Here is a 23,309-nt window from a genome sequence, read left to right on the forward strand (position 1 = left end):
GATTACTATTCAGCATGACTAAAAGTTAATGGCGTAATGGAGAATGATGTGTCATCGATTGGTGTGGCGTAGTGTCATGGAGTAAGTAGCGTGTCCTAGAATGGAGCAGTAAACTAACTCTAAAGGAACAGGGGTGCCTTAAGTAAAATGCAACACCACTCCCATAAACAATTATATCAAAGTAGTATCCAAATGGAAGGTTTCGTGCATTTATTTAATCAAAATGTAAAAGATCAAATGTAGTGGGAAAACATCAACAGGGGAAATCGAGAAAGGGTTTTGTATTCAGGCATTACACAAGTTATCTGGATGACCCAATTACAAGAAAAAAAGTAACAAGCTTTTGCAATGCAATAGGTCTCGCATTAGCAAGAGTTAGAGCTCTTGGCGTTGTAAATGATAATGACAACCTCACATTTGGGGCCTTATAAGTATTTAGCCGTGCAGCACATTACACCTTTATCAGAAATTAACTGTTTGTGCGTTCCTTCATTCACTTCGCATTACACTGTAATGGTCTGACCAGCCCCTACAGAGCCCCACAGTAAAAATAGCATTTGGAAAAAACATGGTCAGGTAACAATATTTCAGCCCCTAGAGGGCATAATCACATAAAAAATGAATGATAAAGAACATTGCAGTGTAACCATATAATCAGCCCCTTGAGGACATAGTGTAGGTATATCTAGACGGTGGTCCCATGTGTGTGCCGCAGGACTCCCATGGTGCTGTCAGTTAAGGAAATAGATTAAGTTGGTTGGCCTAGAGACCTTTTTCCCCCATTAGTCATTTTTGTGTCCCTGAGGACAAATCGATGTGGTTGGCTAGCTGATACATGAAGGAACATGTTGTGACTGCCATTACGGGACTCTGGACTCAGCCCGGAGGTTGGCTGTCTGCAGGGCCTGAGTTCAGAGCCCACCCTGCAGCCAACCTCTGTGTGCGCACGGGCAAAAGCTGTGCTCAGGGGGGGAGTTGGCTGAATATGCCCCAGTACTTTACTGAGCAAAAACCAAAGGTTAAAGTGATGTTACAGTATGAGGGTGAAATCACCAATCATACTTCACTGAGCCATCTATAACTTGAGCCTCCGCCCTGCCTGCTCATGGCTTCACATTCTGCTTGCTCTGTGTAGCCGTGTTGTATTCTTAGTCGACTGCACTGTCTCCTCTTCCCAGTCAGCTGTGCATCTCCTCCTCCCGGTCTGCTACGCCGCATCCTCTTCCTGGTCAGTTGTGCCGAGCCCTCTTCTTGGTCTGCTATGGCGTCTCTTCTTCCTGGTCTGCTATGGCGCCTCCTCTTCCTGGTCTGCTACGCAGCATCCTTTTCCTGGTCAGTTGTGGCGACCCCGCTTCTTGGTCTGCTATGGCACCTCCTCTTCCTGGTCAGTTGTGGCGACCCCTCTTCTTGGTCTGCTATGGCACCTCCTCTTCCTGGTCAGTTGTGGTGACCCCTCTTCTTGGTCTGCTATGGCACCTCCTCTTCCTGGTCAGTTGTGGCGACCCCTCTTCTTGGTCTGCTATGGCACCTCCTCTTCCTGGTCAGTTGTGGCGACCCCGCTTCTTGGTCTGCTATGGCACCTCCTCTTCCTGGTCAGTTGTGGCGACCCCGCTTCTTGGTCTGCTATGGTCTTCTATGACACCTCCTCTTCCTGGTCAGTTGTGGCAACCCCTCTTCTTGGTCTGCTATGGCACCTCCTCTTCCTGGTCAGTTGTGGCGACCCCTCTTCTTGGTCTGCTATGGCACCTCCTTTTCCTGGTCAGTTGTGCCGACCCCTCTTCCTGGTCTGCTATGGTGTCTCCTCTTCCTGGTCAGTTGTGCCGACCTCTCTTCCTGGTCAGTTGTGCCGACCTCTCTTCCTGGTCAGTTGTGCCGACCCCTCTTCCTGGTCTGATATGGTGTCTCCTCTTCCTGGTCAGTTGTGCCGACCCCTCTTCCTGGTCTGATATGGTGTCTCCTCTTCCTGGTCAGTTGTTCCGACCTCTCTTCCTGGTCAGTTGTGCTGACCTCTCTTCCTGGTCTGCTAAGCGGTCTCCTCTTCAGCTGTGCGTCTCCTCTTCCTGGTCTGCTATGGTGCCTCCTCTTCCTGGTCAGCTACGCTGCATCCTTTTCTTGGTCAGTTGTGCCTACCCCTCTTCCTGGTCTACTATGTGTAGGAAGGTAGCCTCTTTCTAGCCTTGTTACCCCCACTTTTGGCCTGTTTGTGAGTATATGTCAGGGTGTTTTCACTGTCTCACTGGGATCCTGCTAGCCAGGGCCCAGTGCTCATAGTGGAAACCCTATGTTGTCAGTGTGTTTGATATGTGTCACTGGGATCCTGCTAGCCAGGACCCCAGTGCTCATAAGTTTGTGGCCTATATGTATGTGTTCCCTGTGTGATGCCTAACTTTCTCACTGAGACTCTGCTAACCAGAACCTCAGTGTTTATGCTCTCTCTGCTTTTGAAATTGTCACTGCAAGCTAGTGACTAATTTTACCAATTCTGATTGGCACACTGGAACACCCTTATAATTCCCCAGTATATGGTACCTAGGTACCCAGGGTATTGGGGTTCCAGGAGATCTCTATGGGCTGCGGCATTTCTTTTGCCACCCATAGGGAGCTTAGACAATTCTTACACAGGCCTGCCACTGCAGCCTGAGTGAAATAACGTCCACGTTATTTCACAGCCATTTACCACTGCACTTAAGTAACTTATAAGTCACCTATATGTCTAACCCTCACTTAGTAAAGGTTAGGTGCAAAGTTACTTAGTGTGGGGGCACCCTGGCACTAGCCAAGGTGCCCCCACATTGTTCAGAGCAAATTCCCCAGACTTTATGAGTGCGGGGACACCATTACACGTATGCACTACATATAGGTCAATACCTATATGTAGCGTCACAATGGTATCTCTGAACATGGCCATGTAACATGTCTAGGATCAAGGAATTGTCACCCCAATACCATTCTCGTTTTGGGGGACAATTCCATGCATCCCTGGGTCTTCAGCATAGAGCCCAGTTACTGCCAAGCTAACTTTCCGGGGTTTTCTCTGCAGCTACCGCTGCTGCCAACCCCTCAGACAGGTTTCTGTCCCCCTGGGGCCTGTGCAACCCAGTCCCAGGAAGGCCGAACAAAGGATTTCCTCTGAGAAAGGGTGTTACACACTCTCCCTTTGGAAATAGGTGTGAAGGGCCTGAGAGGGGTAGCCTCTCCTGGCCTCCGGAAATGCTTTGAAGGGCACAGATCGTGCCCATCTCTGCATAAGCCAGTCTACACCGGTTCAGAGATCCCCCAGCCCTGCTCTGGCGCGAAACTGGACAAAGAAAAGGGGAGTGACCACTCCCCTGACCAGCACCTCCCAGGGGAGGTGCCCAGAGCTCCTCCAGTGTGTCCCAGACCTCTGCCATCTTGGATGCAGAGGTGTGAGGGAACAATGGACACCTCTGAGTGGCCAGTGCCAGCAGGTGACGTCAGAGACCCCTCCTGATAGGTGCTTACCTTTCTCTGTAGCCAAGCCTCCTTTGTGGGCTATTTAGGGTCTCTCCTGTGGGTATCTCATCAGATAACGAATGCAAAAGCTCACCAGAGTTCCTCCGCACTTCCCTCTTTGACTTTTGCCAAGGATCGACCGCTGACTGCTCCAGGACGGCTGCAAAACCGCAACAAAGTAGCAAGAAGACTACCAGCAACATTGTAGCGCCTCATCCTGTCTGCTTTCTCGACTGTTTCCTGGTGGTGCATGCTCTGAGGGCTGTCTGACTTCACCCTGCATTGGAAGCCAAGAAGAAATCTCCTGTGGGTCGATGGAATCTTCCCCCTGCCAATGCAGGCACCAAACTTCTGTATCACCGATCCTCTGGGTCCCCTCTCATCCTGACGAGCGTGGTCCCTGGAACACAGGAATTGGGTCCAAGTGTCTTCGACAGTCCAGTGGCCCTTCTGTCCAAATTTGGTGGAGGTAAGCCCTTGCCTCCCCACGCCAGATAGTAATCCTGTGTACTGCGTGAACTGCAGCTGCTAGGGCTTCTGTGCACTCTTGCAAGACTTCCTTTGTGCACAGCCTAGCCCGGGTCCCCAGCACTCCTTCCTGCATTGCCCAACTTGCTGAGTTGGACTCCGACTACGTGGGACTCCCTTTTGTTGTGCTGAGTCGACCACCATCCTCAGATCTTCTGAGCGCCTGTTCAGGTGCTTCTGCGGGTGCTGCCTGCTTCTGCGTGAGCTCTCGGTATTGCTGAGTGTCCCCTCTGTCTCCTCCCCCAAAGGGCGACGCCCTGGTCCTTCCTATGCCCTGGCAGCACCCAAAATCCTCAACCGCAACTCTTGCAGCTAGCAAGGCTTGTTTGCAGTCTTTCTGCGTGGACACAAGTCTGCATCCTCCAGCACGCCGTGGGACATCTTCTGAGTGAAAGAGAAGTTCCTGGCACCTTCTGTTGTTGCAGAATCTTCGGCTTCTTCCACCCGGAGGCAGCCCTTTTGCACCTTCATCCGGGGTTTAGTGGGCTCCTGCCCCCCCGAACACTAGCGTGACTCTTGGACTTGGTCCTCTTCCTTTGCAGGTCCTCAGGTCCAGGAATCCGTCTTCAGTGCTTTACAGTCAGTTGTTGTCCTTGCAGAATCTCCTATCTCGACTTTACTGTCTTTCTCGGGTAGTAGGGTAACTTTACTCCTACTTTTCAGGGTCTTGGGGTGGGGTATCTTGGACACCCTTAGTGTTTTCTTACACTCCCAGCAACCCTCTACACACTACACTAGGCCTGGGGTCCATTCGTGGTTCGCATTCCACTTTTGGAGTATATGGTTTGTGATGCCCCAGGCCTATTTTTCCCTATTGCATTCTATTGTGCACTACAGTGTTTGCACTACTTTTCTAACTGTTTACTTACCTGATTTTGGTTTGTGTGTATATTTTGTGTATATTACTTACCTCCTAAGGGAGTATATCCTCTGTGATACTTTTGGCATATTGTCACTAAAATAAAGTACCTTTATTTTTTGTAACTCTGAGTATTGTGTTTTCTTGTGATATAGTGCTAAGTGATATAAGTGGTATTATAGGACCCTTACATGTCCCCTAGTTCAGCCTAAGATGCTCTGCTATAGCTACTTCTATCAGCCTAAGCTGCTAGAACACCTCTAATCTACTAATAAGGGATAACTGGGCCTGGTACAGAGTGTAAGTACCACAAGGTACCCACTATAAGCCAGGCCAGCCTCCTACACTATGGCGCCTCCTCTTCCTGACCTGCTATGCTGTCGCCTCTTCCTGACCTGCTATGCTGTCGCCTCTTCCTGACCTGCTATGCTGTCGCCTCTTCCTGACCTGCTATGCTGTCGCCTCTTCCTGACCTGCTATGCTGTCGCCTCTTCCTGGTCTGCTGTGGTGTCTCCTCTTCCTGGCCTGCTATGCTGTGGCCTCTCCCTTGTCTGCTATGCTGTGGCCTCTCCCTTGTCTGCTATGGTGCCTCCTCTCCCTGGTCTGCTGTGGTGCCTCCTCTCCCTGGTCTGCTGTGGTGCCTCCTCTCCCTGGTCTGCTGTGGTGCCTCCTCTCCCTTGTCTGCTGTGGTGCCTCCTCTCCCTTGTCTGCTGTGGTGCCTCCTCTCCCTGGTCTGCTGTGGTGCCTCCTCTCCCTTGTCTGCTGTGGTGCCTCCTCTCCCTTGTCTGCTGTGGTGCCTCCTCTCCCTGGTCTGCTATGGTGCCGCCTCTTCCTGGCCTGCTATGCTGTCGCCTCTTCCTGGCCTGCTATGCTGTCGCCTCTTCCTGGCCTGCTATGCTGTCGCCTCTTCCTGGCCTGCTATGCTGTCGCCTCTTCCTGACCTGCTATGCTGTCGCCTCTTCTTGTCTCCTCTTTCTGGTCTGCTATGCTGATGTCCTCTTCCTGGTCTGCTGTGCTGATGTCCTCTTCCTGGTCTGCTGCTCCATGCCACCTTCAGAGACCAGAGCCACACAGGTCCTGCGGGAGTATTGGGTGGCCATCCTTAATAGCGGGAGACTGACCAATGGCTGGACCAAACGCTCACCTCCTGCCCACTCTAGGGTGACCACCAGCCCCTCACAAAGGGATCCCGAGGGTAGCACCCCAGGCATGAGGCTGATCCACTTGTGAACACCTCTTAGACTGTCACCAGAACACTCTCTAATGAGACAGTCCCCAGACCCTCCCCATACTCCGCCTCTCGGCCGTCCATCCAATCACAGTCACACTTTGTGCTACCTGACAGCCAAACCGTCCCCTCCTCTCCCTCGGATGCTGGGAGCCCAACATGTTCTTCCGCCCCCTGTAGGCTGTTGCACAGCAGTGCCCCTGAGGCTCAACGAGGGAGCAGGGTACATGATGGTGCCCTCGCTGTTCTTTGGGAGGGCCCGAGGAGCCATGCACTTTAAAAAACCCAAGAATGGCAAGGCGTAGCACGGCATGGCACGGCACGGCACGGCATGGCACGGCATAGCACAGCATGGCACAGCATGGCATGGCACAGCATGGCATAGCATGGAACAGCATGGCATAGCATAGCTGTCTCAATCTGGCCTCTGCATTCAGCCTGCCTCTCACCCTGTCCAGGGACCCTTCCACGTGCTCTTCCCAGAGAGGAGCTCCCCTGCCTCGAGCTGTTACCCAGCAGGAAGTACCTGGCCAGTGCTCTCTCTTGTAACAGGAGCAGGAAGTACCTGGCCTCTGCTCTCCCTTGTAACAGGAGCAGGAAGTAACAGGAGCAGGAAGTACCTGGCCTCTGCTCTCCCTTGTAACAGGAGCAGGAAGTACCTGGCCTCTGCTCTCTCTTGTAACAGGAGCAGGAAGTACCTGGCCTCTGCTCTCTCTTGTAACAGGAGCAGGAAGTACCTGGCCTCTGCTCTCCCTTGTAACAGGAGCAGGAAATACCTGGCCTCTGCTCTCCCTTGTAACAGGAGCAGGATGTACCTGGCCTCTGCTCTCCCTTGTAACAGGAGCAGGAAGTACCTGGCCTCTGCTCTCTCTTGTAACAGGAGCAGGAAGTACCTGGCCTCTGCTCTCTCTTGTAACAGGAGCAGGAAGTACCTGGCCTCTGCTCTCTCTTGTAACAGGAGCAGGAAGTACCTGGCCTCTGCTCTCTCTTGTAACAGGAGCAGGAAGTACCTGGCCTCTGCTCTCCCTTGGAGCAGGAAGTAACAGGAGCAGGATGCACCTGGCCTCTGCTCTCTCTTGTAACAGGAGCAGGAAGTACCTGGCCTCTGCTCTCCCTTGTAACAGGAGCAGGAAGTACCTGGCCTCTACTCTCCCTTGTAACAGGAGCAGGAAGTACCTGGCCTCTGCTCTCTCTTGTAACAGGAGCAGGAAGTACCTGGCCTCTGCTCTCTCTTGTAACAGGAGCAGGAAGTACCTGGCCTCTGCTCTCTCTTGTAACAGGACATGACCTAACATGCCTCGGGTCTGCATCTTGTTTCTTGGCAGGACCTCAATAGGCCATGCTGTATGTGCATCCAGACATGACCTAGCCTGCTCTGACATGCCTGCTGCTACTGGCAGGAGTCCATCTGCCTCTTGCTGTCTGAGGTTTCAGTCGAAGGGATCAAACTTGCCCTGTGGAACCTACTGTACATGATACGACCCAAACTCTGTGTGTTGTTTCCTGACAACACATCGCCCACTTCATTCTGTGGCCTTGTCTGAAAAAACCTTACTGTTTCGTTCTGTGTTGTTGTGTGACATGTCCTGTCTGGCTTCATTCTGTGTGTTGTTGTGTGACATGTCCTAGTTGGCTTCATTCGGTGTGTTGCAGTGTTACAGGATCTCTAGCTGGCTTCCTTCTGTGTGTTGTTGTGTGATATGTCCTAGTTGGCTTCATTTGGTGTGTTGCTGTGTTACAGGATCTCTAGCTGGGTTTATTCTGTGTGGTGTTTTGTGACAAGACCTATCTGGCTTCATTCTGTGTGTTGTTGTGTGACACATCCTAGCTGGCCTCATTCTGTGTGCTGTTGTGTGACCGGACCTCTAGCTGGCTCCATTCAGTGTGTTTTTGTATGACAGATCCTAGCTGGCCTCATTCTGTGTGCTGTTGTGTGACAGGACCTGTAGCTGCCTTCATTCTGTGTTGTTGTGTGACATGTCCTAGCTAGCTTCATTCTGTGTGTTGTTGTGTGACATGTTATAGCTGGCTTCATTCTCTGTGTTGTTGTGTGACATGTCCAAGCTGGCCTCATTCTGTGTGTTGTGTGACAGGGCCAGTAGCTGGCTTCATTCTGTGTGTTGTTGTGTGACATGTCCTAGCTGGCTTCATTCTCTGTGTTGTTGTGTGATATGTCGGAGCTGGCTTCATTCTCTGTGTTGTTGTGTGACATGTCGGAGCTGGCTTCATTCTTTGTGTTGTTGTTGTGACATGCCGAGGTTGGCTTCATTCTCTGTGTTGTTGTGTGATATGTCGGAGCTGGCTTCATTCTCTGTGTTGTTGTGTGACATGTCGGAGCTGGCTTCATTCTTTGTGTTGTTGTTGTGACATGCCGAGGTTGGCTTCATTCTCTGTGTTGTTGTGTGACATGTCCGAGCTGGCTTCATTCTCTGTGTTGCTGTGTGACATGTTGTAGCTGGCTTCATTCTCTGTGTTGTGTGACAGGACCTCACTTGGGTTCAACATCATTCTTTGTGTGTTATTGCCTGATGGGATCTCAGTTGCTTTTGCTCCTGTTGTTCTCACAGGGTCTAAGTCACTTCTGCTCTTGTACTTCTCAGGATCGAAGTTGCTTCTGCCCTTGTGGTTTTCACAGGATCTCAGTTGCTTCTGCTCTTTTTGTACTTCTCACAGGATGAAAATAGCTTTGACTGTTGTTGTTGTTCCCACAGGATCTGAGTTTCTCCTGCTGTTTCTCTTCTCATAAGATCTAAGTTGCTTCTGCTCTTGTTATTCATCTCCTAGGATCTCAGTTGCTTCTGCTTTATTTGTTCTTGTCACAGGATCTAAGTTTCTTCTGCTCCTGTTGTTCTCACAGGATCTAGACAGCTTCTGCTTTTGTTCTTCTCACAGGATCTAAGTTGCTTCTGCTCTTTTTGTTTGCACAGTATTTAAGTTGTTTGTGCTATTTTTGTTGTTCCCACAGGATCTCAGTTGCTTCTGCCCTTGTGTTTGTTCTCACAGGATCTAAGTTGCTTCTGCCCTTGTGTTTGTTCTCACAGGATCTAAGTTGCTTCTGCCCTTGTTTGTTCTCACAGGATCTCAGTTGCTTCTGCCCTTGTGTTTGTTCTCACAGGATCTAAGTTGCTTCTGCCCTTGTGTTTATTCTCACAGGATCTCAGTTGCTTCTGCCATTGTTTGTTCTCACAGGATCTCAGTTGCTTCTGCTCTTGTGTTTGTTCTCACAGGATCTCAGTTGCTTCTGCCCTTGTGTTTGTTCTCACAGGATCTAAGTTGCTTCTGCCTTTGTGTTTGTTCTCACAGGATATCCGTTGCATGATCTAAGTTGCTTCTGCCCTTGTGTTTGTTCTCACAGGATATCAGTTGCTTCTGCCCTTGTGTTTGTTCTCACAGGATCTCAGTTGCTTCTGCCCTTGTGTTTGTTCTCACAGGATCTCAGTTGCTTCTGCCCTTGTGTTTGTTCTCACAGGATCTCAGTTGCTTCTGCTCTTTTTGTTCTTCTCACAGGATCTAAGTGGCTTCGCTTCTGCTCTTGTGTTTGTTCTCACAGGATCTAAGTTGCTTCTGCTCTTTTTGTTCTTCTCACAGGATCTAAGTGGCTTCGCTTCTGCTCTTGTGTTTGTTCTCACAGGATCTGAGTTGCTTCGCTTCTGCTCTTGTGTTTGTTCTCACAGGATCTCAGTTGCTTCTTCTCTTGTGTTTGTTCTCACAGGATCTCAGTTGCTTCTGCTCTTGTGTTTGTTCTCACAGGATCTCAGTTGCTTCTGCTCTTTTTCTTCTTCTCACAGGATCTCAGTTGCTTCTGCTCTTTTTCTTCTTCTCACAGGATCTCAGTTGCTTCTGCTCTTGTTGTTCTCACAGGATCTAAGTTGCTTCTGCCCTGGTGTTTGTTCTCACAGGATATCCGTTGCAGGATCTAAGTGGCTTCTGCTCTTTTTGTTCTTCTCACAGGTGGACGAGGAGGACGACCCTGACCGTGGACAGCCCTGTAACGCCTGTGGAGACACCTGCCCTGGCTTCTTGGCACACGGATGGAGGTGAGACCCTGGGTGCGAGTATCAATCCTGGTAGTATATCCACAGCTCTCCTTTTCACTGTTCGCCTACATAGGCCTTCGCACCATGACCTCACAAGCCACCTTTGGTCCTTGAGGTGCCTTGAAGCTGCAGCACGTTTCTATTGATGATGAGTGATGTCTCTCTTGCCCCGGCCCTTGTGATTCACTTATTTGTGGCTCATAGGAGTCCTCGTTTGTCCCCTGCGCTTGCTCCTGGTATTGTTGTCCTAGGTGGTGAAACTAGTTCACTAGATCTTTGTGCCTGAAACCACAGAAGCCAGATTATACTCCAAGCTCGACGAATTGTCAACCACCTCCTTGTTGGGCTGTCTCTTAGGGGGCACCGCCTTTGGCCAATCAAGCGGTCTCAATCAGTAGTGTGGGGCGGAACAGACCAGTTCTACTACTGCGTGTAACACCAAAACTAAACGTAATATCCAGTGTTGATTCGCATGTGTCCTGAGTAACGGTGAGCAGATACTCGCACCCCATCTATACTCGCAAGGATCCTCCATGTGTCTGTGGCCAGGACACCGGTTCAAATGCCGGTGCATGGTGGCCGCAGGGTGGCTCCAGCTTTGACTGGGCATCAACTTGCAGTTTAGTTCTTACCCTGTGATCATGGCTGGCCAAGAAGATGACCCATTAGTGAGGAGGGTGCCAGACCCTCATGGTTTAAAGCTTTGCCCAAGGGGAGAGAGGCATTATGCACTAAGTCAGGTCCTCGACTCCCCGGTATCAGGCAGCTTCTGTAAGGTTTGAGTATTGAGGCTCGCAGGCCCTACATGCAGGCGAGCACCTCTGGCCGAGGGACCTAGTGGTCTCACAGTGGGCGAGACAACTCGTGGTCCTCGCGCACCCACGGGGCTGCCACCAGGTGCAGTGATTGATGGGACAGCACCCATGAAGGAGGCACCACACATCGCTTGCATGCCCATGGCGTCTTCGCTCCTCCCGTACACCGTCGGTTTATCAGGGAGTTGTTGGCCTGGGCAGTGGTCACAAAAATCCGGGTCCAGATGTACACAACATTTTTCTGGTGGCAAAGGTGTTTCCGACCGGAAACATGCTTTTTCAAATGTACAAAATGCGATTCTGTAACTCGATCCCGAATTGCAATTTGCATTTGTGATTTGGTATTTGGAAGGGACGTGTTTAGGGCTCCTTCGCCCATCTGGCTCCCAAACTATGGAAGGCCCCTCCACTGACCATCAGAATGACGGAGCTCAACTTCCGGAAGCAGTGGAGACTTTTCTAGTCCTCGCTGAGGTAGGTGAAGATATTGTGTGGCTACTGTTCTCCTGCCAGTGCTGAGAGGCCCTTCATGCAGCCTGGTGCTTTGGAGATCTTGCAGAATTAGAATTAGAATGCAGATTACCATTATTCTGAAGGTGCGTCCGTCTGTCCCCTGGTCTGAACCGTTATTCTGAAGGTGCGTCCATCTGTCCCCGGTCTGAACCGTTATTCTAAAGGTGCGTCCGTCTGTCCCCGGTCTGAACCGTTATTCTGAAGGCGCGTCCATCTGTCCCCGGTCTGAACCGTTATTCTGAAGGTGCGTCCGTCTGTCCCCGGTCTGAACCGTTATTCTGAAGGTACGTCCGTCTGTCCCCGGTCTGAACCGTTATTCTGAAGGTACGTCGGTCTGTCCCCTGGTCTGAACCATCATTCTGAAGGTGCGTCCGTCTGTCCCCGGTCTGAACCGTTATTCTGAAGGTACGTCCGTCTGTCCCCTGGTCTGAACCGTTATTCTGAAGGCGCGTCCATCTGTCCCCGGTCTGAACCGTTATTCTGAAGGTACGTCCGTCTGTCCCCGGTCTGAACCGTTATTCTGAAGGTACGTCCGTCTGTCCCCGGTCTGAACCGTTATTCTGAAGGTACGTCCGTCTGTCCCCGGTCTGAACCGTTATTCTGAAGGTACGTCCGTCTGTCCCCGGTCTGAACCGTTATTCTGAAGGTACGTCCGTCTGTCCCCTGGTCTGAACCATCATTCTGAAGGTGCGTCCATCTGTCCCCTGGTCTGAACCGTTATTCTGAAGGTACGTCTGTCTGTCCCCTGGTCTGAACCGTTATTCTGAAGGTACGTCCGTCTGTCCCCTGGTCTGAACCGTTATTCTGAAGGTACGTCCGTCTGTCCCCTGGTCTGAACCGTTATTCTGAATGTACGTCCGTCTGTCCCCTGGTCTGAACCGTTATTCTGAAGGTGCGTCCGTCTGTCCCCTGGTCTGAACTGTTATTCTGAAGGTACGTCCGTCTGTCCCCTGGTCTGAACCGTTATTCTGAAGGTACGTCCGTCTGTCCCCTGGTCTGAACCGTTATTCTGAAGGTACGTCCGTCTGTCCCCTGGTCTGAACCGTTATTCTGAAGGTACGTCCGTCTGTCCCCTGGTCTGAACCGTTATTCTGAAGGTACGTCCGTCTGTCCCCTGGTCTGAACTGTTATTCTGAAGGTACGTCCGTCTGTCCCCTGGTCTGAACCATCATTCTGAAGGTGCGTCCATCTGTCCCCTGGTCTGAACCGTTATTCTGAAGTTATGTCCATCTGTCCCCTGGTCTGAACCGTTATTCTGGTCTTCGCTGTCTCTGGCACAGACCTTCCCCTCGCAGTGCCCAGGAAGGCTGACTGGGCTGGGAGCAGGTCCACTATACACCGGGCAGTCTGGTCCCGTCTCTTCTTCACCTTACAGCACCAGCAAAGGTTTTCCTGCAGTTCTTGAGTTTGTTCCCTACTTCTCCATGGGAGGCAGCTTGAGTTTCCGAGCTCCCTAGTCAGCAACAAGGCTAAACAGCTCTTCCAATTATAAAGATGAACTCTGAATAGGGAAATCGGGCCTGTTTATATTCTGAAACAGTGCAGCAGAGCTCTGAATAAGGAGAAGGGACCAGTTTATATTCTCAAATAGTGGCAGCATAGCTCTAAATATGGAAGGGGCAGACTTCATCCTTTGCACCTTACCTCATCAGTTCCTTGACATCACATCCCTCCTGTGTAGCCTGACATTGTTTCTTCATTGACATCCCTTGTCTGCTGTTGTCACCTAGTGGCTGACTCTAGAACAGTCTTTGACAGTGTTTCTTCATTGACATTCCTGGTTCACTGCCGCCGCCTAGTGGCTGAGTCTGGCATAGACTTTCACCTAGTGGCTAAGTCTGGAACAGTCTTTGATAGTGTTTCTCCTTTGAAACTCCTGGTCTACTCCCACCACATAGTGGTTGAATCTGGACCAGTCTTTGACCGTGTGTCTTCATTAATGTTCCTGGTCTGCTCCTGCCACCTAGTGGCTGACTCTGGAACAGTCTTTGCCAGTCTTTCTAGATTGACATTTCTGGTTCCTGCCATCCACCTAGTAGCAGAGTCTGGAATAGTCTTTGACAATATTTCTTCATTGACATTCCTGGTCCGCTCCCACCAAATGGTGGCCGAGCCTGGAACAGTCGTTGGCAGTGTTTCTTCACTGACATTCCTGGTGTGCTGCTGCCACCTGGTAGGTGCATCTTGAACGGTCTGACCGTTCCTTCACTGAGATTGTTTATCTGCTCCCGCCACCTAGTGCCTGTGCCTGGAACAGTCTTTGACAGCATTTCTTCATTAACGTTCTTCATCTGCTCCCACCACTTAGTGGCTGAATCTGGAACAGTCTTTGACATTATTCCATCATTGACATTCCTGGTGAGCTGCCGCCACCTAGTGGGTGAGTGTGGAACAGTTTTTGACAGTTTCTTCACTGATGTTTCCGATACTCTACCGCCACCTAGTGGCTGAGACTGAAACAGTCTTTGACACAGTTCCTCCACTGACATACCTGGTCCGCTCCTGGAGCAGTCTTTGACAGTGTTTCTTCATTGACATTCTGGTCTTCTCCTGCCACCCAGTTGCTGAGTCTGGAACATGGGTACTCGCAAACATTTTCCCAGGGGCCAAAAAGTTTGGTCTGTGATGTGACTGAGGGCTGCATCAATGCCAGAGGAATGATGGTCGGGCAAGGGGTTTGGGAGGACTGGCGCTTAAGTACTGGTAGGTGAAGCAAAAGGTAAACATCTAGTGGCTGAATTGCGCAATATGAAACTAGAAAACCTGGGATTAATCTTAGCTTCCCCACTTTTCCAAATTGTGTGATCCTAGGTGATCCTAGGCAATTGCTTAATTTTAGGTGCAGGGTCTGCACCGTACAAATCTGCTTCTGTGTTTGTATTTAATAACCTATAATGATGTTCATCTACAGGGAGTGCAGAATTATTAGGCAAGTTGTATTTTTGAGGATTAATTTTATTATTGAACAACAACCATGTTCTCAATGAACCCAAAAAACTCATTAATATCAAAGCTGAATATTTTTGGAAGTAGTTTTTTGTTTGTTTTTAGTTTTAGCTATGTTAGGGGGATATCTGTGTGTGCAGGTGACTATTACTGTGCATAATTATTAGGCAACTTAACAAAAAACAAATATATACCCATTTCAATTATTTATTATTACCAGTGAAACCAATATAACATCTCAACATTCACAAATATACATTTCTGACATTCAAAAACAAAACAAAAACAAATCAGTGACCAATATAGCCACCTTTCTTTGCAAGGACACTCAAAAGCCTGCCATCCATGGATTCTGTCGGTGTTTTGATCTGTTCACCATCAACATTGCGTGCAGCAGCAACCACAGCCTCCCAGACACTGTTCAGAGAGGTGTACTGTTTTCCCTCCTTGTAAATCTCACATTTGATGATGGACCACAGGTTCTCAATGGGGTTCAGATCAGGTGAACAAGGAGGCCATGTCATTAGATTTCCTTCTTTTATACCCTTTCTTGCCAGCCACGCTGTGGAGTACTTGGACGCGTGTGATGGAGCATTGTCCTGCATGAAAATCATGTTTTTTTTGAAGGATGCAGACTTCTTCCTGTACCACTGCTTGAAGAAGGTGTCTTCCAGGAACTGGCAGTAGGACTGGGAGTTGAGCTTGACTCCATCCTCAACCCGAAAAGGCCCCACAAGCTCATCTTTGATGATACCAGCCCAAACCAGTACTCCACCTCCACCTTGCTGGCGTCTGAGTCGGACTGGAGCTCTCTGCCCTTTACCAATCCAGCCACGGGCCCATCCATCTGGCCCATCAAGACTCACTCTCATTTCATCAGTCCATAAAACCTTAGAAAAATCAGTCTTGAGATATTTCTTGGCCCAGTCTTGACGTTTCAGCTTGTGTGTCTTGTTCAGTGGTGGTCGTCTTTCAGCCTTTCTTACCTTGGCCATGTCTCTGAGTATTGCACACCTTGTGCTTTTGGGCACTCCAGTGATGTTGCAGCTCTGAAATATGGCCAAACTGGTGGCAAGTGGCATCGTGGCAGCTGCACGCTTGACTTTTCTCAGTTCATGGGCAGTTATTTTGCGCCTTGGTTTTTCCACACGCTTCTTGCGACCCTGTTGACTATTTTGAATGAAACGCTTGATTGTTCGATGATCACGCTTCAGAAGCTTTGCAATTTTAAGAGTGCTGCATCCCTCTGCAAGATATCTCACTATTTTTGACTTTTCTGAGCCTGTCAAGTCCTTCTTTTGACCCATTTTGCCAAAGGAAAGGAAGTTGCCTAATAATTATGCACACCTGATATAGGGTGTTGATGTCATTAGACCACACCCCTTCTCATTACAGAGATGAACATCACCTAATATGCTTAATTGGTAGTAGGCTTTCGAGCCTATACAGCTTGGAGTAAGACAACATGCATAAAGAGGATGATGTGGTCAAAATACTCATTTGCCTAATAATTCTGCACTCCCTGTATAATAGGAACCCAGGCCACTCAAAAAGTGCACATAAAATCTGACTTGCTTATTTAATTCACTATTGGCGTATTTGTAAGGGTAGAAGTGAAAATTTATGTTTCTAAATTGTTTGAAAACTTGAAAAATCACATTTAAATTAATACTTCTCATTGCACTGATACAATAAATTATACTTGGGTGAAATGGACTGCGTGTTCAGTTAATACCCTTTTTGAATTTTTAAGTGACTGTTTATTTGTACACTTTTTCTGCAAGATGTCTTTATAAATGAACTTGCTTCTAAAGTGAAGCTCAGGACTCCCTGGTTACTCTCTTTCCTTAACACCAGTTAACCTTGAAATAAACAATTGCCTCTTTATTTACGATCGAGTGAAGAGCAACCCTGTACTCCTGTTGTCGAGGGGGCCGCATTTAAAGGTCAAGTGGGCCACATGCGCCCCCCGGGCCGTACTTTGAGTATCCATGGTCTAGAACAATCTTTGACAGTGTTCTCTCATCGACATTCCTTGTCCACTCCCGCCACCTAGTGGCTGAGTCTGGAACAGTCTTTGACAGTGTTTCTTTACTGACATTCCTGGTGCTCTCCTGCCACCTAGTGGCTGTGTATGGAGCAGTCTTTGACAGTCTGTTTTCGGTGACATTACTGGTTCACTGCCGCCACCTAGTGGCTGAGTCTGGAACATTCTTTGACAGTGTTCCCTCATTGACATTCCTGGTCTTCTCCCACCACCAAGTGGCTGAGTCTGGGACAATCTTTGATGGTGTTTCTTCATTGACATTCCTTGTCTGCTCCTGCAACCTAGTGGCTGAGCCTGGAGCAGACTTTGACAGTGTTCCTCCTTTGACATCCCTGGTCTGCTCCTGCCACCAAGTGTTATAATCAGGAACAATTTTTGACAGTGTTTCTTCATTGACATTCCTTGTCCACTCCCGCCATCTAGTGGCTGTATATGGAACAGTCTTTGATAGTGTTTCTTTACTGACATTCCTGGTCCGTTCCCTCTACCTAGTGGTTGTGTCTGAAACAGTCTTTGACAGTGTGTCTTCATTGCCATTCCAGGTCTGCTCCCACTGCATAGTGCTGGTGTCTGCAACAGTCTTTGACGTTGTTCCTTCATTGACATTCCTGGTCTGCTCCCACCACCTAGTGGCTGAGTCTAGAAGTCTTTGACAGTGTGTTTTCAGTGACATTCCTGGTGTGCTCCTGCCACCTAGTGGCTGAGTGTTGAACAGTGTTTGACAGTGTTTCTCATTTGACATTCCTGGTGTGCTCCCACCACTTAGTGGCTGAGTCTAGAAGGCAGTGTGTTTTCAGTGACATTCTTGGTGTGCTCCTGCCACCTAGTGGCTGAGTCATGAACAGTGTTACTCATTTGACATTCTTGGTGTGCTGCCACCTAGTGGCTGAGTCTGGAGCAGTCTGTGACAGTGTTTCTTTATTGCCATTCCAGGTCTGCTCCCACTGCCTAGTGGTGGCGTCTGGAACAGTCTTTGATGTTGTTCCTTCATTGACATTCCTGGTCTGCTTCCACCACCTAGTGGCTGAGTCTAGAAGGCAGTGTATGTTCAGTGACATTCTTGGTGTGCTCCTGCCACCTAGTGGCTGAGTCTTGAACAGTGTTTGACAATGTTACTCATTTGACATTCCTGGTGTGCTGTCACCTAGTGGCGGAGTCTGGAGCAGTCTGTGACAGTGTTGCTTCACTGAAATTCTTGGTCCTCTCCCACCGCCAAGTGGCTTAGTCTGGAATAATCTTTGACAGTGTTTCTTCATTTTCTTCATTGACATTCCTTGTCTGCTCCCACCACCTTGTAGCTGTGTCTAAAGCAGTCTTTGAAAGTGTTTCTTTATTGACATTGCTGGTCTGCTCCGCCACCTAGTGGTTGCATCTGAAATAGTCTTTGCCAGTGTTCCTTCATTGACATTCCTGGTCTGCTGCTGCTACCTAGTGGTTGCATCTAGAACAGTCTTTGACAGTGTTTCTACATTGATATTCATGGTCTTCTTCCACCTCCTAGTGCACACACTCCCCGCTGATCCCCCGGTGTGAGTGCACATACTCCCCGCTGATCCCTCGGTGTGAGTGCACATACTCCCCGCTGATCCCTCGGTGTGAGTGCACACACTCCCCACTGATCCCTCGGTGTGAGTGCACACACTCCCCGCTGATCCCTCCTTGCGAGTGCACACACTCCCCGCTGATCCCTCCTTGCGAGTGCACACACTCCCCGCTGGTCCCTCAGGGCGAGTACACACACTCCCCACTGATCCCTCGGGGTGAGTACACACACTTCCCGCTGCCCCCCCCAGAGGATGAGTTCATCCTTCTCAAGGACTCTTTTGTGCCTGCCTCAAGGCACAGAGTTTGTGAATCCCTGGCCCACCGCATGCCTGGGTGTTTGTGAATCCCTGGCCCACCGCATGCCTGTGTGTGTGTGAATCCCTGGCCCACCACAGGCCTGTGTGTGTGTGTGAATCCCTGGCCCACCACAGGCCTGTGTGTGTGTGTGTGTGTGAATCCCTGGCCCACCACAGGCCTGTGTGTGTGTGTGAATCCCTGGCCCACCACAGGCCTGTGTGTGAATCCCTGGCCCACCACAGGCCTGTGTGTGTGTGTGAATCCCTGGCCCACCACAGGCCTGTGTGTGTGTGTGAATCCCTGGCCCACCACAGGCCTGTGTGTGTGTGTGAATCCCTGGCCCACCACAGGCCTGTGTGTGTGTGTGTGAATCCCTGGCCCACCACAGGCCTGTGTGTGTGTGGGAATCCCTGGCCCACCACAGGCCTGTGTGTGTGGGAATCCCTGGCCCACCACTGGCCTGGGTGTGTGTGAATCCCTGGTCCACCACTGGCCTGGGTGTGTGTGAATCCCTGGCCCACCACTGGCCTGGGTGTGTGTGAATCCCTGGCCCACCACTGGCCTGGGTGTGTGTGAATCCCTGGCCCACCACTGGCCTGGGTGTGTGTGAATCCCTGGCCCACCACTGGCCTGGGTGTGTGTGAATCCCTGGCCCACCACTGGCCTGGGTGTGTGTGAATCCCTGGCCCACCACTGGCCTGGGTGTGTGTGAATCCCTGGCCCACCACAGGCCTTGGTGTGTGTGTCACCTGCAGCCTGGGGAGTATCTAGGTGCTGGATGCCAGACCCAAGGGCGAGTGTAAATTCACTGCTGCATGACTTGGGGTACAAGTGTTGATTGACCCTTCTAAAGCCTTGTAGGAAAGAGGGGCGATAGACCGGAGACTAGGAGGGGGAGTGACAAGCACGTCACCTCGCCTTCTAGCGTGGACCCCGGAGCCCCTAGGATACACACGTTACGGTGTGTTTAATGAGGTACCCCTCCTCCCCCCGGGAGTGTGTAAAGGTGCCCCCTCTCTAATCCCTGCCTCATAGCAGTGTGTGGAGATAAGAAATGTTTCTCTGCTGAGGTACTCAGCAATAAGTAGGTGGCAGTCCCCGCTTTAAACCCTGCCTCATAGCAGTGTGTGGCCTTGAGAAGTGTGATGCTGAAAAGGTACTCAGCAGTAACTAAGTGGTGCGCTCTCTTTAAGCCCCTGCCTCATAGCAGAGCTGCTGGAGGTGAGAAGTTTGACGCTGATGAGGTACTTAGCAGTAAGTAGTTAGTGCTCTCTCCTAATTCCTGCCTCATAGCAGTGATGCTGGAGATGAGAAATGTGACTCTGCCAAGGTACTTAGCAGTAAGTAGGTGGTGCTCTCTGTAGGAAAGTACCCTCTTTCTTGGCATGATTACCCCCATTTTCTGCCTGTTGTCAGTGTGTTTGACTGTGTCTACTGGGTCCTGCAAACCAGGACCCCAGTGGCTTTGCTCTCTCCTCTAAATTGTACCCTTTTCCTCCCACAATTGGCATACTGGTCCCCCATGTAAGCCTCCATTATATGGTACTTGGGTACCCAGAGCATTGGGTGCATGCATCCGCTTTCACTACAGGTCACTGTAAGTCACCTCTATGGTAGGCCCTTTCAGCCCAGAGGGCAGGGGCAATAGCAGAGGTGCCCCCACAAACTCCAGATCCATTGTCCTGGACTTTGAGTGCGGGGATGCCATTTTACATTGTACTGGACATATATCACTACTAACCAGATACATAATGGTAACTCCGAATTGGGGCATGCTTTTTATCAAACATGTCGGACTCCTACCCCAATACTGTTGCAAGTATTGTATGTATGATTCCATGCACTCTTGGGGCTCCTTAGAGGACCCCCAGCATTGCTACCACCAGTGTTACAGGGTTATCCGGGCAGCCCAGCTGCTGCCACCCTTCAGACAGGTTTCTGCCCTCCTGCTGCTTGATATGATCAAGCCCAGGAAGGCAGAACAGAGGATTTCCTTTGGGAGAGGGCGGTAACACCCTCTCCCTTGAAAATAGGTGTGACTGGCTTGGGAGGGGTAGCCTCCCCAAGCCACTGGTTTGCTTTGAAGGGCACATTTGGTGCCCTCTGTGCATAAACCAGTTCACACCAGTTCAGGGACCCCCAGTCCCTTCTCTGGTGCACAACTGGACAGCGGAAAGGGGAGCGACCACTTCCCTGTTCATCAGCACCCCAGGGGCGGTGCGGTTCCCAGACCACCTCCAGAGGGTTCCTGGGTTCTACCATCTTTTTTCTAAGGTTGGCAGTAAACTCTGGGAGAATCTGAGTGGCCAGGCCAGACAGGTGACGTCTGAGCCCCCTCCTGACAGGTGCTTACCTGGTTAGGTGACCAATCCCACTCTTGGGTGGGTCCTCAGATTCGGCTTGAAAGATTCCAGCAGGACTCCTCCTCAACCTCTACTTTGACTTCTGGCCACAGGAACCGCGACTGGACCCTTCAGGAACCGCAACTGGACCCTTCAAGAACCGACAAACGCTGCTACAACGAAGAAGACTCTTCTGCAACTTTGATTCCACGGCTCCTGCCAGCTTTGCAATATTTCCCTAACCGTGCATCCTCAGAAGACCGTAACTCTTCAGCCTGCACAAGAAGGAATCTCCCTTGGAGTGAAGGAGTCACTTCCCTGCAACCGCAGGCACCTACAACAAGTGACAACAGGCTGCGTGGATCTCCCCTCATCTTCAGCTGCATGGATCCTGCATCACATGTGGTGGTCTGGAGTAGTTCTCTTGGTCCTATCTGCCAGCTGTCCAACTTTGGCGGAGGTGAGCCTTTGCCTCTTCACGCAGGACATTACCCCCCATGCTCCGCGTATCTTGCAGCTTCCAAGGCTTGTTTGCATCTCCTCCAAGGGATCTTCAGGCGACGTGTTGCTCCAGCTACCAGCACTCCATCCTGCACAGCACAGCCCCCTGTGTGGTTCTCTGGCGGTGTGGGATCCTCTTTTGTAGTGCTGAGTGGACTCCTTCTGTGTCTCCACTGTCCCGTCCTGTGGGACTCCTGTGGGTGCTGTCTCTGTTCCTGTGGACTCTGTGACGTTGAGGGTCCCCTGTGACTCCCCCCCCCCCCCCCCCCGAGTTGAGTCCTCCTGGGCCTTGCTGATTCCCGGCAGCACCACTTGTCCACTAAATGCAAGTTCGCCTTTGTCAAGGCTTGTTGGTGGAATTCCTGCACCAGCACCCCTCTGCAATCTTCACTCCATCATGGGGCATCTTCTGCATCCAGGACTCTTCTCCGGCTCCTGGGCTGCAGTGCCGACGTGTTCTTCATCATTATCGACCAACGCCTGCATCCACAGCTGGGTGGGTAGCAGCTCCTACTCCTCCTGGACTTCACTGTGACTCTTGGACTTGGTCCTCTCTCCACAGGTCTTTCTTCAGGAATCCACGGCTGGTTTTCTTGCAGTCCTGTCTGGGTGTCTTTTTCTTCTTTTCCTCCCTTTGGGTGGTTTGGGAAAAATCCAATGTTTTACTCCTGTATTCCTGGCCGCTGGGGGCACTGTGTTACTTACCTTTGTGGTTTTCTGATAACCCCGCTCCTCTCTACACATTTTACTTACGTAGGTGGGGGAACCTTGTTCGCATTCCATTTTTTCAGTATATGGTTTGTGCTCCCTCTAGGGTCACTACTGGTTATTGCTATTTGCACTGTTTTCTAACCTTTTCTATGGCTGTTTCTGATTACTGGCGTATATATTTAGTGTATTACTTACTTCCTATCGGAGGGTTACCTGTCTAGTATTTTGTGGTGTTTTGCTCCAAAAATAATGTTATATTTGTAACACTGAGTGTCTTCTTTCATGTGTGTAATTGCTGTGTGACTACAGTGGTATTGCATGAGCTTCGCATGTCTCCTAGATAAGCCTTGGCTGCTCATCCACAGCTACCTCTAGAGAGCCCTGGCTTCTAGACACTGCCTACACTTCACTGAGAGGGGATACCTGGACCTGGTGTGGCAGCCTCACAGATTACAAATGTATCCACTGAAGCCCGTGTGGCAGAATCCCATATTACAAATGTCTCCACTGAAGCCTGTGTGGCAGCCTCACAGATTACAAATGTCTCAACTGAAGCCCACGTGGCAGCCTCACAGATTACAAATGTCTCCACTGAAGCCCGTGTGGCAGCCTCACAGATTACAAATGTCTCCACTGAAGCCCGTGTGGCAGCCTCACAGATTACAAATCTCTCCACTGAAGCCTGTGAGGCAGCCTCACAGATTACAAATGTCTCCACTGAAGCCTGTGCGGCAGCCTCACAGATTACAAATGTCTCCACCGAAGCCCGTGCGGCAGCCTCACAGATTACAAAAATCTCCACTGAAGTCCGTTTGGCAGCCTCACAGATTACAAATGTATCGACTGAAGCCCGTGTGGCATAATCACAGATTACAAATGTCTCCACTGAAACCCGTGTGGCAGCCTCACAGATTACAAATGTCTCCACTGAAGCACCTGTGGCCGCCTCACGGATTACAAATGTCTCCACTGAAGCACCTGTGGCCGCCTCACAGATTACAAATGTCTCCACTGAAGCACCTGTGGCCACCTCACGGATTACAAATGTCTCCACTGGAGCACCTGTGGCCACCTCACAGATTACAAATGTCTCCACTGAAACCCGTTTGGCAGCCTCACAGATTACAAATGTCTCCACTGAAGCACCTGTGGCCGCCTCACGGATTACAAATGTCTCCACTGGAGCACCTGTGGCCACCTCACGGATTACAAATGTCTCCACTGAAGCACCTGTGGCCGCCTCACAGATTACAAATGTCTCCACTGAAGCACCTGTGGCCACCTCACGGATTACAAATGTCTCCACTGAAGCACCTGTGGCCACCTCACGGATTACAAATGTCTCCACTGGAGCACCTGTGGCCACCTCACGGATTACAAATGTCTCCACTGGAGCACCTGTGGCCACCTCACGGATTACAAATGTCTCCACTGGAGCACCTGTGGCCACCTCACGGATTACAAAT

The 23,309-nt window shown here is 50.4% G+C and overlaps 1 protein-coding gene across 4 annotated transcripts in view; it reads left to right on the top strand.

The window, feature by feature from the left end:
- Positions 1–23,309, top strand: part of PRICKLE3 (prickle planar cell polarity protein 3) — a 99,020-nt gene that overhangs the window by 11,354 nt on the left and 64,357 nt on the right. For 3 of the 4 annotated variants that reach the window (XM_069209310.1, XM_069209312.1, XM_069209313.1), the window contains exon 2: positions 10,041–10,126. The exons of the other annotated variant lie outside the window; for it this stretch is intronic. In XM_069209310.1, coding sequence (XP_069065411.1) covers positions 10,041–10,126 — 86 coding nt within the window. The remainder of the gene's footprint in view (positions 1–10,040; positions 10,127–23,309) is intronic. 4 annotated transcript variants of the gene reach the window in all.

The sequence above is a fragment of the Pleurodeles waltl genome, chromosome 10 (genome assembly GCF_031143425.1).
Source record: "Pleurodeles waltl isolate 20211129_DDA chromosome 10, aPleWal1.hap1.20221129, whole genome shotgun sequence".
NCBI classification, from domain to species: domain Eukaryota; kingdom Metazoa; phylum Chordata; class Amphibia; order Caudata; family Salamandridae; genus Pleurodeles; species Pleurodeles waltl.